This window comes from Capsicum annuum, unplaced genomic scaffold (genome assembly GCF_002878395.1).
Source record: "Capsicum annuum cultivar UCD-10X-F1 unplaced genomic scaffold, UCD10Xv1.1 ctg995, whole genome shotgun sequence".
Lineage (NCBI taxonomy): Eukaryota > Viridiplantae > Streptophyta > Magnoliopsida > Solanales > Solanaceae > Capsicum > Capsicum annuum.
The window spans coordinates 4,175,859-4,190,849 of record NW_025896043.1 but is presented as its reverse complement, the minus strand read 5'-3'; the positions used below and the strand labels follow the sequence as shown (position 1 = coordinate 4,190,849).

General features: G+C 31.0%; 1 protein-coding gene across 1 annotated transcript; it reads left to right on the top strand.

Moving 5' to 3' along the window:
* Positions 1–3,455: 3,455 nt before the first annotated feature.
* LOC124895728 (ethylene-responsive transcription factor 5-like) lies at positions 3,456–4,657 on the top strand. The gene has a single exon (XM_047406159.1). It carries the CDS (start codon positions 3,719–3,721, stop codon positions 4,547–4,549), a length of 831 nt encoding a protein of 276 aa, XP_047262115.1. The 5' UTR covers positions 3,456–3,718; the 3' UTR covers positions 4,550–4,657.
* Positions 4,658–14,991: the final 10,334 nt, after the last annotated feature.

The following is a 14,991-nucleotide window of genomic DNA, read 5'->3' as shown; positions in this document are numbered from 1 at the left end:
ACCAGACTCGTTTCTTACATTCTTGAGAGCACACTGACATTACTGATAGATAAATTGTTCAGAGGTCAGATTAGAAGTGTCGGATGTCACTGTTGCTTTCGATTTTGCTTTCTTCTTGACAAGGGTCTTGTTCTTGACTGTTGGCTTTGCAGTATGAGTGGTGCTTTTGTTTGATTTACTCTCTTTGTTGCTTCTCGTGGCACTAGATGAAGAGACATTTTGCAATATGATTTTCCATCTCAGCTTAGGATTCTTGGCGGTAATAGGTTACATTATTGAAAATTGCTGAAGTGCTTTTATCTTGTCCTAGTCTTTCTGCGTGAGTGAAACCAGATTCACTTGTATCTGCAAATATAAAAGAGTTTGTAATTCTTTTAACTTGGGCTCTATTTTACTGAGGAAGAACATTTTTCTTAGGATTTCTTCTGGTAGCAAAATGTTTTTTCTCTTTGCTGCTTGATAAAAAGTATAAGGTTTGCTGAGTTAGCTCTAGAGGGAAAAAGCCAAGAGAGAGACATCTTTACATGCAGCCTTTATGATGTGAAAGTATAAAACTACCACCATCTAGCATTGTGCACTAGCGCGATAAGATTGCAAAAAATAACAGGAAAAACTTGTCCAACACTTGTATCTTCATGCAAACAAATTGATACAAGATCTATTGTTAATTATCGAAGAAACAATATCTATTGATGCTCATTTGTTTTTTAGTTTTACAGTCTAAACAAAATCAAGATTTGATAACGCCACACATAATCACTAAGCATTTTATAACTTTTCTATCATTAAAATACTAGTAATGCTTGAATGCAGGGGATATTGTTTCCTCTCCTAGCTTCTATTTTAGTCCTTTTAGCTGCAATTTAAGAACAACCCCAAATTAACGTCAGCTAAAGAATACTGGTACATACGACCTTACACTATTAAAAGGACATCCATCCTCTCAGGATTCGGGGAAGGGCCGCAAGCTGATAGAGTGTTATGTAGACAGTTTACCTTGACACAAGTATCAATAACTGATTCCACTATTAGATTAATATGGAAAAGTGATCAGGACTCAGGTCTTAGAAAATTTACCTCTGTAGGCAAGTAAAATACAACTCACCTATTAGCAGAGGTATAAGCGAAATCATTCCATTTCTGACCATCCCCGATATAATTCTCCTATCAGCTATACCTGTGTAACGTCCCCTCCCTTTGGGATCAAATGTAATACTTTTTGGGCCTTAAATCTCATTCAAGAACTTGATTTTCGATTTCTGTAGCAAATTCTGGGTATCTTTTTCCACTGAAATTTCAGACCAGGCAGGCACATCAACTCTGGTCAATTTTTATACTGTTGGCTGAGTATTCTAAAAATACAAATAATGCGGTGCCACTGATAGTTAGTGTACCTTTATTGAACTGAGTGTTTTTCTCATTCTGGTCAATTTTGTGACATAGTGTTAGAACAGTAAGGAGTCCAAGTCTGACAGCTGGTTTTCTAAATTTGCAAGAATATTTAGTGTTGTGTGATGTAGTTTAATATTGCACCTGCAATGGGTTGATTGTTTTCTTAATCATCTGGTGTTTTCAGCTTTCTCCTTTTTCTGTTTTTTTTTTTTCATTATGCACAACCGTCCTTGCTGACCAATTATAATTTTTATGGATTAGTTTGTGTATAAGTGGATTTTAATATATGAACTATTTGGATCAGAATGTAGCACTATTGATGGCTATTAATGTGATATAAATGAACTGAATGCACTTCCAAGTGTGAAGAATCATGTTGCGTCATGCTAGAAAGAAGTGCGAAGTCTAACGCTGGGCTTCCAACAATTGTAAGAGAAATTTAATGTGTTATGTAGTTCCCATATTGCACCTACAAAGAGCTGACATGCAAAAGTGATTTATCTTCTTGTTTTAGCTAGTGGTATTATATAGGCTGGTTGTTTTCATACTGTTTTTGTTGGTTGATTATTTATATTTTTTAGGATAAAATAGAGGTTGTCATATATACTGCTCTTTCGGGATTAACAGATGATTCATCAGAAGATTAAGAACACGATATAAATCGCATATACTTTGGTATTGTGAGTGGAACAAAAAAATAATGTGTGTATGAATTGGCCTCTCAAACTTCAACCTTGTATAAAGATATGACATGCAATTTTCCTGCTGTAGTGTTCGATCATGTTGCCGAAGAGCGCATCAAAATACTTGAGAAAAAGGTGTCATATATGAGAGAAAATCAAGAGAGAGTTTTTCAAGAGCGTGTAGAGTTGGAGGTGCAACAACGAGTAGAGCAAGAGGTTTTCCGTTTGAGGCAACAAACTGATGATCGATTCAAATCTATGGAGGAGCAATGGTCTCGCATGATGAGCGATATGCCATTATTTTCTCGCTCATTTAGTAATCCTACTCTCCCTAATAGGGACTCATCTAATGCTTAAGTCTTTAATATTTTGGACTTTAGTTGCTTCAAGTGTCGACTTGAACATTGTCACACTTTTTTGGATAGTTATATGCTTTAAATTTTAAACATTGGTAGACTTTTGCTTATTGAAGTTGTGATTTTGCATGTTTTAATTAACTTCAGACTTTTTTTAATTATAAATCTTGTATTATATTTTTTATATATATAGTGTGAGAGAGAGAGCTTAGTATTTCGTTATTATTATTTATTAAATTAAAAATTCAAATAAACTTTATGACAGATTTAGTTTGTCACAATCTATCCTAAATTTGTTACTAATATAGACAAGAGAGTCATATTGTGACTGAATTAGTCTGTCACAAATTATTTATAACGAAATATATTGTCACAATTGTGGTGACTAGGTTTGAAAATTTACTACGAAAATTATTCTGTCACTATTTTATGACGGATTATTTTGTCACAAATTTGTTATAAATTTGTGACGGAATTTAAGTCAAATTTAAGAATTTATATTGTGACGGACGATCTGTCTCAGTTCCGTCACAATAATTTTGTGATGAAAATTAAATCCGTCACAATAATTTTATGACCAAAGGTTCTGAGACGCATATTTTTCCGTCACAAATTCATCACAATCAATAATTTGTGACAGATTTGTGACTAAAATCTCTGTCACAATTTAGCCATTTTCTTGTATTGTAATATTTAATAATTACAAGGTTTACTGTTAAATATGTTTAGATATTTTGCATATATTTTTAATAGATAGTAGTAATTTAAGTAAAGCTATTAGGTTCATGTAAATTCCGTAAGTATGGCTCATGTAGATTCACATGTGAGCGTTAAGAGTTCATTAAACAAGAAAGTGTTCTTAAAGCTTGAAAACAAAATCTCAGAGCAACCCTATTTTTTAAAAAAATTTCATATTAAATAACAGCACTAAATTAATGAATGACAGGATATGCAACACACATTGGATAACTCTTTCTACGTTAACACAAACAACGAGCTAACTTTATCTTTTTCCAGCTAATCACAAACTCACTATCACAAATAAAAAAAAAGTGTCCAAACCGTATCCCCAATGCCATACCCCCAGCCCCTCCCTTTCCCCCTCTTGCACAAATATATACATGTGTGTCAATATTTATATATATAATGATACTACTACACATATATAGAGACTCACATTAAAACCTTTACAACAAAACTTACAAATATTTTCCTTATCCAGAAACCCCCTCATAAACATAAACACAAAAAACTTTCCAAACTTCACCAAGGAAAAACCAAATAATAATGCAAATGATGACGACACAAGACGAAGGATTAACGTTAGAACTCATAAGACGACATCTCCTCGAAGATTTCACAAATACAGAATCATTCATCAACAGTCTCAATTCCTGCTTTTCCGATCATATGTCTCCTGTTTTCATTACTTCGATAGTAAAAACTGAGCCATCTACTTCCACATCACTATCAGATTCTCCCAATTCCTCATACCTAAACGAACCCAACTCTCCAATTTCCCGTTACTTCAATCTCCACTCCGATTTCCCCGAATTCAAAATCGATTCAGACATCATCCTCAGCCCAACATACAGCTCTGCCGTTTCCAGCAGTACTAAGGAAAACAAAAATAACGAACTCAAGACCGCATTCAAAACAGATTCAGACAACATCCTCAGTCCAACATACAACAGCTCTGCCGTTTCCAGCAGTACTAACAAAAACAAAAATAACGAACACAAGAACGCATTCCAAACCGATGCAGACAACATCCTCAATCCAACACACGACAACAACTGTGCTATTTCAAGCAGCATTAAGGAAAACAAAAGTACCGAAACTAAGAAGAATTACAGAGGAGTGAGGAGAAGGCCATGGGGGAAATACGCGGCAGAGATAAGAGATCCAAGTAGAAAAGGATCAAGGATATGGTTAGGTACATTTGATACGGATGTGGATGCTGCAAGAGCTTATGATTGTGCAGCCTTTAAGATGAGAGGAAGAAAAGCTGTACTTAATTTCCCGTTGGATGCCGGAAAATCCGGTGCTCCGGCAAATATTGGCCGGAGAAGGAGAAGAGATAGCAAGATGGAGCTGATGGAGGTGCTGAATTTTTAACGTTATTTAAGGTGTTTTTACTTTCAGGAGAAACAAAATGTGTGATGTTAATTACTTAATTACTTAATTGGGAGGTATTAGAGAAAATAATATTGATATTAGCTTGGATATTTATTCCATTTTAGTAGTATTTCATATTTTAATTGTACATTATATTTAGAACTATTCTTATATCCAGTAAATTATGACATTATTAATACCAAGTAATATTTCTATTTTGATACACCTTATTTTAATTGTGCAGCATTTAAGATGAGAGGAAAGTAAGTTGTACTTAATTTTTTGTTGGATGCCGAAATATCTAGTGCTCCGACGAATATTGGCTGGAAAAGGAGAAGAGATAACAAGATGAATTTGATGGAGATACTGAAATTTTTAAAGTTGTTTAAGGTATCTTGTCTTGGGAGAAACAAAATGGGTGAAGTTTGTTGATTACTTAATCCTTTTACAAATTATTTGACGGGAGGTATTAGAGAAAATAATATTGATACGGGCGATATTAGAGAAAAATATTAATACTATTTAATTTTATTAATGTTTCTTGTACATCATATTTAGTAGTTCCTCCGTTTCATAATAAAATGAATTATTAATTGTACATCATAATAGGTAGTATCATTCGTATTTCTATTTTGATTGTGCAGCATTTAAGATGAGGGGTAGAAAAACTTCACTTAATTTTTTGTTGAATGTCGGTAAATCTGGTGCTCCGGCAAATATTGGCCGGAAACAGAAGAGATAACAAGGTGGAAAGTATGTTAATTAGTGTACTTAATCTTTTTACAGAATTTTTAATTGAAGTACGCTATTATTTAAATCAATTCACCAAAATAATTCTTTTTTCTTGAAAATTTACAAAACTAGAATGAATGTAGTAGACATTAACACATTAGGTATCGTTTTATTCAAAAAATTAATGAACAAAAAGCCTAACAATTAATGATGTTACATATAAATACATTACTATGTTTTATAAGTAATTCGTTACCACAAGTGATGAAACTTTGCGACCCTGCCACCTTGGACTCTTTGTACGAAATCTGATGTTAAAGCCGTTATGGTGAATCCTTTACAGCTAAATCACTATTATTATTAGACTCAGAAAAATTCGATAGATTTTAATCAAATCATGTTGTATATACTAATAGAAATTTATGAAATATTTATAAATATTTGAGTCTATACTCAATTATATTATTGTAGGTAAATTAGATTGTTATTAAAATTTATTAACTTCAAATCATGTATTCGCTCCGAGGTCAGGGAAGTAGATAAAGGCTAGCCACACAGAAAGAAAGAATAACTTCACATTTGTGAGAACCAAATAGAGGACCATTTTCCAGATGCTTGAAGTTAAAAGGACTAATTGGACCCCAAAATTCGGTTCATGCATTACTATTATTACTTATATGTCGACAACAGTATGTCGCAGGCAGAAAATGACACATTTATAGATCACCACATCAATAATTTATATCTATAATCTATTCTATATCTATAATATATTAAAATTATGAAATTACTTAAAAAAAGTGATTTAAATTTTTTATCCTCCACTAAAAGACTCTGTAATAAATAAAATCGTCTTTTCATATTTTTTCTTTAATTTATAATATTAAATATTGACTATAATAAATATATATACAAAATTAAATGAAGAAAATTTTCTACTTTTAGTTGAATTTCTAAATGTATGACAATATTTTGTTAAAGAAAATTCAACTTCAAAGAAATTATTATATAAAAAAAATTCTATATAAGGTAATTTTTTTTTTACCTAAAATAGATTTAGAGTCATCCTTTTATAGTTGTAGATAGTTTTGTTATTGGATCTCTAATATAACACATTGAATTAATTTTTAGATTTTGAATTTTGTTTTCTATTACGTTGTTTTATTGATCAAGAATACTGAAACATCTTTTCATTTTTGTATATATATAACTTTCATTATTGATTCTACTACATGACTTTGTTGTTTTTAGATTTTAAGTTTTCTTTTCTATTACGTCGGGTTTATTGATCAGAATTAACAAACTTTCATTATTGAATAGCTTTGTTGTTTCTTCTCAAATAATAAGTTTATGATTTTTTGTGTAAATGTTAGGTTTAATTATATTGTTCTAATATCTTTATTATCATATTACTTTTGTAGTTTACAGGTGATAGATAAATGTCGATCTGGTTTGAATTTTTTTCTTTTTAGATAAGGTAGGTTTAATTGTATTGTTTTGATATCTCTATTATCGTATTATGTTGTTGTAGTTGACAGGTAGTAGATAAATGTCGATCGACTTTGGAAAATTTTTTTTGTAAAGGTTAGGTTTAATTGTATTGGTTTGATATCTTTATCATCGTATTATTTTGTTGTAATTTACAGGTGGTAGATAAATTTTAATTCGCTTTGAGAATTTTTTTTTGTAAATGTTAGATTTAATTAAATAAATTCTCTATCTTTACATGTTTAAAAGATGAATTTAATTATTGTATACTTTTTTATTATTTAAATAAATATCCTATTTAGTGTAACGCCTGAACTCATTAAAATAAGATACACACATAAAGCGCGTGTTTAGTACAATATATATTATAGCAATGAATATAGACAAATTTGACAAATCTATGAAAACTAAGGGAAAAAAATATCACAAAAATCTACGAAGGGAAATTAACTAGTACTTGATTCTAGCTACTAGCTAAGTGGCCCCTCTTCCCGACCCCCATTTAAATAACTAGCTAGTTGCTAAGCTTTTGTCTCAACATCCCTAACATGGACCACATACAATTACTTCTTGGTAAAATCATCAATGTCACTATCAATGGACTTGTGCCTTCGCAACATTGAGCATACCTCCCACTTGAACCAAATAGGTTATCATGAATGCGGATTAAATTATTTTGAGATTATAATATTTAAATTAATTCATCTCATTTGGGTGGTGAAATAAAATAATACGAAGTTAGATGGGATATACATCATTAAATTTGAGATTAAATTTCTATTTTATTTGATTGAAGATATTAAATATATTCTGAATAAATCATACATTAATACTATCACTTATAAGATAGTATTATAAATTGCATACTTTCTACCCTTCATATCCTGTTTTGTAAGAATATATAAAAATTTTAAACTTAAAATATCTATCTTATTCCATGAATCAAACCATGAAATAAACACATTCAGATAGAATTTTTAGATATTTTTCAAGTATTTATTGGACATGTACCAAGTGGACGCAGCCGCAAAAATCCAAAATGCCCATAACTTTCATACTAGGGCCAAGGAGACCAACATGTGTCTGACATATCCAGAAACTTTTAATAAGTCACGATATATCCTATCCTATAAATTACTCCCTTTCTTTAAAAAAAAAATAACCTATTTAACTTAGCATAAAGTTTAAAAAAATATACTTTTTTTTTAAATCTTGTAATCTTAAATTAAAATTGTATCAAATGTATCAAAATACCCTTTAATCTTGTAATCCTAAATATGTCACATAAAAAATTGAAATTAAAGTATTACCAAAAAGGAAAAGGAATCATTCTTTTTTGAAACGAACTAAAAAGAAAAGTAGGTCATTCTTTTTTAAACGGAGGGAATAATATTTATTATATAGAACTACTTCCCAAAGTCTTGTACATACTGGTGACTTTGATATTGTTACTAAGGGGTCGTTTGGTAGAGTGCATAAGAATAATGTAAAATATGGTGTATTGGTAATGCTTGTATTAATAATATTTATGTTAGTTATGCTTGCATTAGTTATAATTGTATTTTTCTTATGCGGTGTTTGGTTCGATGTACTAAAAAAAATATGAATTATATAATTTCTAAAAAAAAAAAAAATTTCCCCACATAATATCCTCAATATATATGTTGGAAAGGATATAAAATTTTTTTTGAGGGGTAATAGGATCTTTAAGCATGTTAATGCATGTATTATATCCATTGCATTACTAATGCCATAGATTTTAAAGTATTGATAATACACACCTCAATACATAATAGAGTGTATAACTAATCTTACATTAGTTATATATAGGATAAAAAAATATACTTAATAAGGTATTACTAATACACATTAAATTAATATATTTATTAATATTGTAATACACTCTAGCAAATGATCCCTAAAGGTATTGCAGAATATAACATCATCCCATGTGAGGAATTAAGATATTCTGGCCCAACTAGGGCGGTACAAATTAATAGTTAAACTGATAATTCAGTTTAATAATTTAATTATTATTTTACCGTCACAAGTTATTGGCTTATTAATTAGGTTCTCGATTTGACTACTTTTTGTAAGAGTGAACCAATAACTCGATAATAATTTATTCAATATAATTTTATCTTTTATGAATCGTTCGGTTAGAAACAAGTTATTTTAAAATTAATTATTTTAAAATTAGTTATTTCACTGACCCATCATATGTATGGGATAATTTATTCATCACTAAGACATAAATGGTGAGATAAGTAATCTCTTGACTAACTTATCCCATCAACCAAATATGGGATAAAATAATTACACAGTTTATAAATTATTAGAGGTCGTTTGGTGTGAAGTACTAAAACATATAATCTCGAGATAAAATAATAGTCTCAAAATAAATTTTCTAATGCATTGTTTGGTTGCCAATATTTGAAATAACTTATCCTGAGACTAATAAATAGTACCGTGATAAGTTCAATTCACTTTTCTAAGGATATTCCCACTTTTAATATATTAGACATATATATATATATATATATATATGCATGTATATAATTTAACTTTTTATAGATAAAATATTAATTATAATTTTTTTTTAAATACTTTTCAATTAGTCTTATTAATTTTCAATATTTAGAAAGTAGATATGTATGTATGTATATATATATATATATATATATATATATATATATTCATATTTAGGCGTTTAAGTTGTAATATTTATCCATTAATTGCTGATAAAATGATAAAAAATCCAATACAAACTTAAAACCTAAACTTTTCACTCTTCTTCTTATTTTTTAGTTTCAAGAGAGTTTTTCGCTCCTCAATTTTTCATAATTGTGGTTTTTCATTAGCGCATGAGTGAAAACATACTTGATCTAAACTTCAATCACAATATAATTCTCAAAAATAAATATTATAAAAAAAAATGAAAAAATCGAAAGAACCGATTAAAACCTAAACTGAAAAAACCAATTTTATGTTGGTTTGATTTGATTTATAATTTTAATAAACCGACATTATTAATTTGTTTTTTTTTTTCAATAGAAAATCAAACCAACCCGACCGATGTACACCCCTAGTTTTCATATCCAATTTAATGTGGGTAGCTTTAGCTAGACTAGTTATATCTGTTTTTTCTCTTTTCACCCATTTTTTTTTTTTAGCTAAACATTATTTTCAAATCCAAGTTAATGTGGGTGGCTTTAGCTAGACTAGTTACATCTGCTTTTTCTCTTTTCACCCATTTTTCTCTAGCTAAGCAAACTTATGACTTCTAGATTTTTTAAGATCTTTAACAGTTATCCCAGTATCTGAATTGATAACAATCAGTAACCAATTAATCGATTATCAATTAATCAATATCTTAACAGTTTAGTGTGTCTAAAAATCAATGACAGATAAATTGAACAGCTAACTTTGACTAAAAATCAGTGACAGATAAATTGAAAAGCTAACTTTCAAAATCAAATCGAACCGATTGATATGTAACCCTACTTAGTCATTTACAAAATAAATAGAAGGAAATGATTTTTTCACAACTCCTATAAAAAGAACATAAAACTAAGTGAAAATTATCCCAAATATACTTTTTAGATTGTTAATTATAAGTTATAGCATAACTTTTCATTAATTACTAGACTTAAGAAATAATTACAAGATATAGCAACTTTTAAGAAAAATATATTTTAATTAAATTTTTGAAAATTAATTTTGTAATATTTATTATTTGTATTATTTTCTTATATTTACCACTTAACATTTATCACTATTAAATAAAGATTTTGGATAATTATGAAAAGTTAAGGTATCAATATTTTTTTTAATAATTAAATATCAAAGTTTGTCCACAATTTAAGGAGTTATATATGGTAAATATATTTTTTAAACTTAAGATTTGATTCTATACCTTTTTATTAACTTGATTATACACTTTTTCATATTTTTCAGTCTTTAATTATCAATAGAAGTCTTATCACTTTATCTTTTTTAATTACCAATAGAAGTCTTGTCTCTTTAATTTTCATTCATTAAATTTCTTCTAAATAGTGACTCTTCTCAATCACTAACTAATAGGAACAAAAATATTTTAGTTCATAATGTAATTATTGATACTTTTCATCTCATTTTTCCTTCACTTTTTTGACCCCTCTTTTCTTATTAATTAGTTGCTCCTCTATTGAGTAGTTTAGTAGCTTTTGTTGCAAATAGTTCAATTGGACAATTGTTTAGATCAATTTTATATTAAATTAAGAACAAATAGTAAATGTTAACATTTGAATTATTGTTGCTTTTAGTTTGTTTTCATGCTTAGGTAGTGCTTAATTATTAGTAGTTATTTCATTCTCAAAAAAGTAACTACTTTCAAGAAAATAAATCCTTTTTACAGTCGAAAGGCAGTCTTGCCAATTCAATTTAGTCAAATCGCTAAGTGATGATAACATATATTTAGTTCTATTTTGGATTTTAATTATTCATCGTTTCCCCGCGTCTATATAATGCATACCATAATTAACTTCAATATCTTTGCTATTGTAGTATATGTAAAACTGAGATCAAAATATACACCAACACAATTTTATTTCACATGTATACCTTGAAAAAAAAATTTGTTCTTACACTCATCCAGAACTTCAAACTCGTGTTTGGCTCGTTGCTAACATTTGAAAAATGGTTAGCCAGAGCACATTTCATTGTTTTACCTGTAATGTCAATCTAATCGAGGAAGATGAATGAACAAGAAGAGATTCATTTTTAAGATACATTAGCCAAACAAGGATGCCTTTTATTGAGTTTTTTTTTTCGTGTCAGACCTTTAGTAGATGTATTGATTAGTCTGCAAGATTGTTGTACCGTCAGTTTATCGGTCGAGGGATGATTCCAATTAGTGTAATGATGTTTTGCCAATTAGTGTAATGATGTTGGCTAAGTTTTGATGAACACATTTTCCTAGGATAATCCTACTTTTAATACATTGAAATCAATTTATATACTCATTTCATACTTAAGTAATATTTTTATTTTGAGTTTTCAATGTATTAAATTGATATCGATGAAATTTCGCATATATCACTGTCACGACCCGAACTAGGGCCTGGCCGTGACGGACATTCCGAACCATGAAGACCTGGACGTCGTACTCTATCTGATCTGGTAATCATGCACAACATTCATATAATAAAAGAAAATATGGAATTTTAATCTAATAAGGGAACATGGTCATACTATGGATTCAGTTTAGCCATATGGAATGAAATCCAAAATCAACTAAACAACTTCTAGAACAGTCTGCGAAATATCTTCTACATGATCTTAAGATAACTGTCTGAAAAACTGGGACAAGACCCCCAGTAGACCAAAACAAAGGAATAACATAATCTGAAATGACAGGACTTCTGGAACAAAGAAGGCTCACCACTGCACGGATCACTTCTCCCGGGATACTCTACTGATTAGCCGAACCCCTAGACTGAGCCTCCAAACCTGGGAGGTAGGGGGTCGATACAATTGTACTGGCACGCAGAGCAAATCCAAAATAATAATTTATATTCAACATATATGAGAGCAATTTAAAACATTTCATAAAAATATCATATAGTAAGAAATTTCATGGGCATTTCTGAAAGACTGTAAAATCATCTGAACTCTGTGACACTCTTTGTTTTACTTCTGTACTAGGTGGTATACCCTACAACTCTGAAATTCCACGGGCTATATGGAATCCGCTATTGACTCGACGGGAAAGCCCCCAACCCAAGTGTGCCGCAAGGGTTGGAGTCTCTGACTCTGCTACGCCACACGGCCGTCGCCAGCATAAAATAATATACCCGGATCGGTAATTAAACTCAAACCTTCTTCGGGTAACAACCTAACCCTATTTAAGCCCAGTTTTAACTCTTTAGAATATGCACTCCCTATTTAAGCCCAGTTTTAACTTTTTAAAACATGCATTCTCTGAAATCAAACTCTGAAAAACATACTCTGTTATGGCATACATACTTATCGTATTGTCATACCATTGACTTGCAAGTCACATTCACTGAGCCATTATTAGCATATAATAGTCTCTATTTCAAAACATAAATTTGGGACCACCGTATCAATAAATCACTTCAAAGAAAATCTTTCTTAAAGCTCATGTAACATATGCAAGAAACTCTCTTTTTCAACATTTCAAATACACAAGGTGGTCATGTCAAAGATATCCATCACATGCAATTCTTTCTTTTTAACACAAGAATGAAATCATATCAAGAAACTCTCTCTCATCATCATTAAAATCATGTTAAATACTTAAATATTGAAAAGATCCCCTTCAAAACATTAAACAAGTATCTTAAATCATTTCCAACAAGTTCATCAACTCTAAATCATCAAAGAGAGGGATTTCAATAAAAATGCTCTCTATCAAATCTTCAACATCATACATATCCATATAGGCTTAAATCAATTTAAGGGGAAAAGGCCTAAAGACCAAATCAACAATACAATTAAACGTTCATAATGCATAATAAAATCATATATTCCAAAACCTCTTTCTAAAATTCATGCTTGATAATCTTTAAATCATGTTCTAGCGTTTACAAACCCATGTAGTTTTTAGGATAAACCCCACGTACCTCAATTTAGAAATTTGATGGATGATTCTTGAAGCCTACGGTTTGGGGATTCCAAATCTTCACTCAGTTTTAAAAATCCACGGTGGAATCTTGAGTTAATTGGATCTTTAGTTTGAAACCCTAAAGAGTGTTCTTGTGAATTTTTGAAGAAAGTATGAATAATGAGGTCACTTGGGAGTATAATCCCGTATTTAAGCTGATAAGGTGGTGAAAAATACCTAATATACCCTTAATGAGAAGGAATAAAAATATAACGGGGAGCCCAATTTTATGGGCCACCGCGACGTGCCACAATCGCGGTGGCTCACTGAAAATTAACAAATGGGATTCTTAGGGTCACCGCGATGCGAAGCCATCGTGTTGTCCCACTGGTTTGGACCTGGAACTGTAGCGCAACGCGCTAAAATCGCGCTAGGCTACTAGAATTTGAAAATTATTAAATAGACTCCCTCCGCGATGTGCCAAGCACCAAAATAACGGTGTTTTACGACTAGGGCTTAAATTTAGCCATAACTTCTTGCCCGGATATTGGGTTTGGGCAAATCTTCTATCGACGGAAAGCTCATTCAATTTCCCAATTGATAGAGAGTCAAAATTAAGGAAATTCTATATGGTTTAAACTTTACTCACTTAGAAAGTCAAAATAAATGAGACTAATGCATGGACAATTTAGGGTGTTACATTATCCCCCCTTGGGATCATTCATCCCCGAATGATGACGCGGAACACAGACAAGCACGATTTCAAACATACTAAGGCCATGAAAGAATAAGATAAGGATTGTACCTTTCATTTCGTCATTCACCGGATCAAATAAGTCTGGGTATCTATCTCTCATGTCATCTTATGATTCCCAAGTTGCTTTCTCAACCTCCTGATTTTTCCACAACACTTTAACCGAAGTTATCTCTTTGTTCCTAAACTTTCTAACTTGACGATCTAATATTGCAATAGGTTCCTCTTCATAGGATAGGGAGTCTATCACTTTGACCTTCTCTACAAGCAACACTAATGAATGGTATCCAATACATTTCTTTAACATGGATATGTGAAATACCGGATGAACAGAACCCAAAGTTGTAGGCAACTCTAACTCATATGCAACCCCACCTATCCTTCTCAAAATCTGGTATGTCCCTATATAGCGAGGACTTAGCTTACCTTTCTTCCCGAATCGCATAACTCCCTTCATAGGGGAGACTTTGAGAAATACCCAATCACCAACTTCTAATTCTATCTCCTTTCTCCAAACATCAGCATAGGATTTTTGTCTACTCTGGGCTATTTTAAGTCATTCTCTAATAATTTTCATGTCCTCCATCGCCTGATGAACAAGATCAGGCCAAAACAATTGAGTCTCACCCGCTTCATACCACTCTATTGGTGATCTATATCTTATCCCATACAAAGCTTCAAATAGAGCCGGTAGCTGTTATTATAAGCGAACTCTATCAATGGCAAGTGATTTACCCAACTACCTTTGAAGTCAATCACACAAGCTCTCAACATATCTTCAAGGGTCTGAATAGTACGTTTGGCTTGCCCATCCGTCTGAGGGTGGAAAGCCGTACTCAGGTTCACTTGGGTACCTAAACC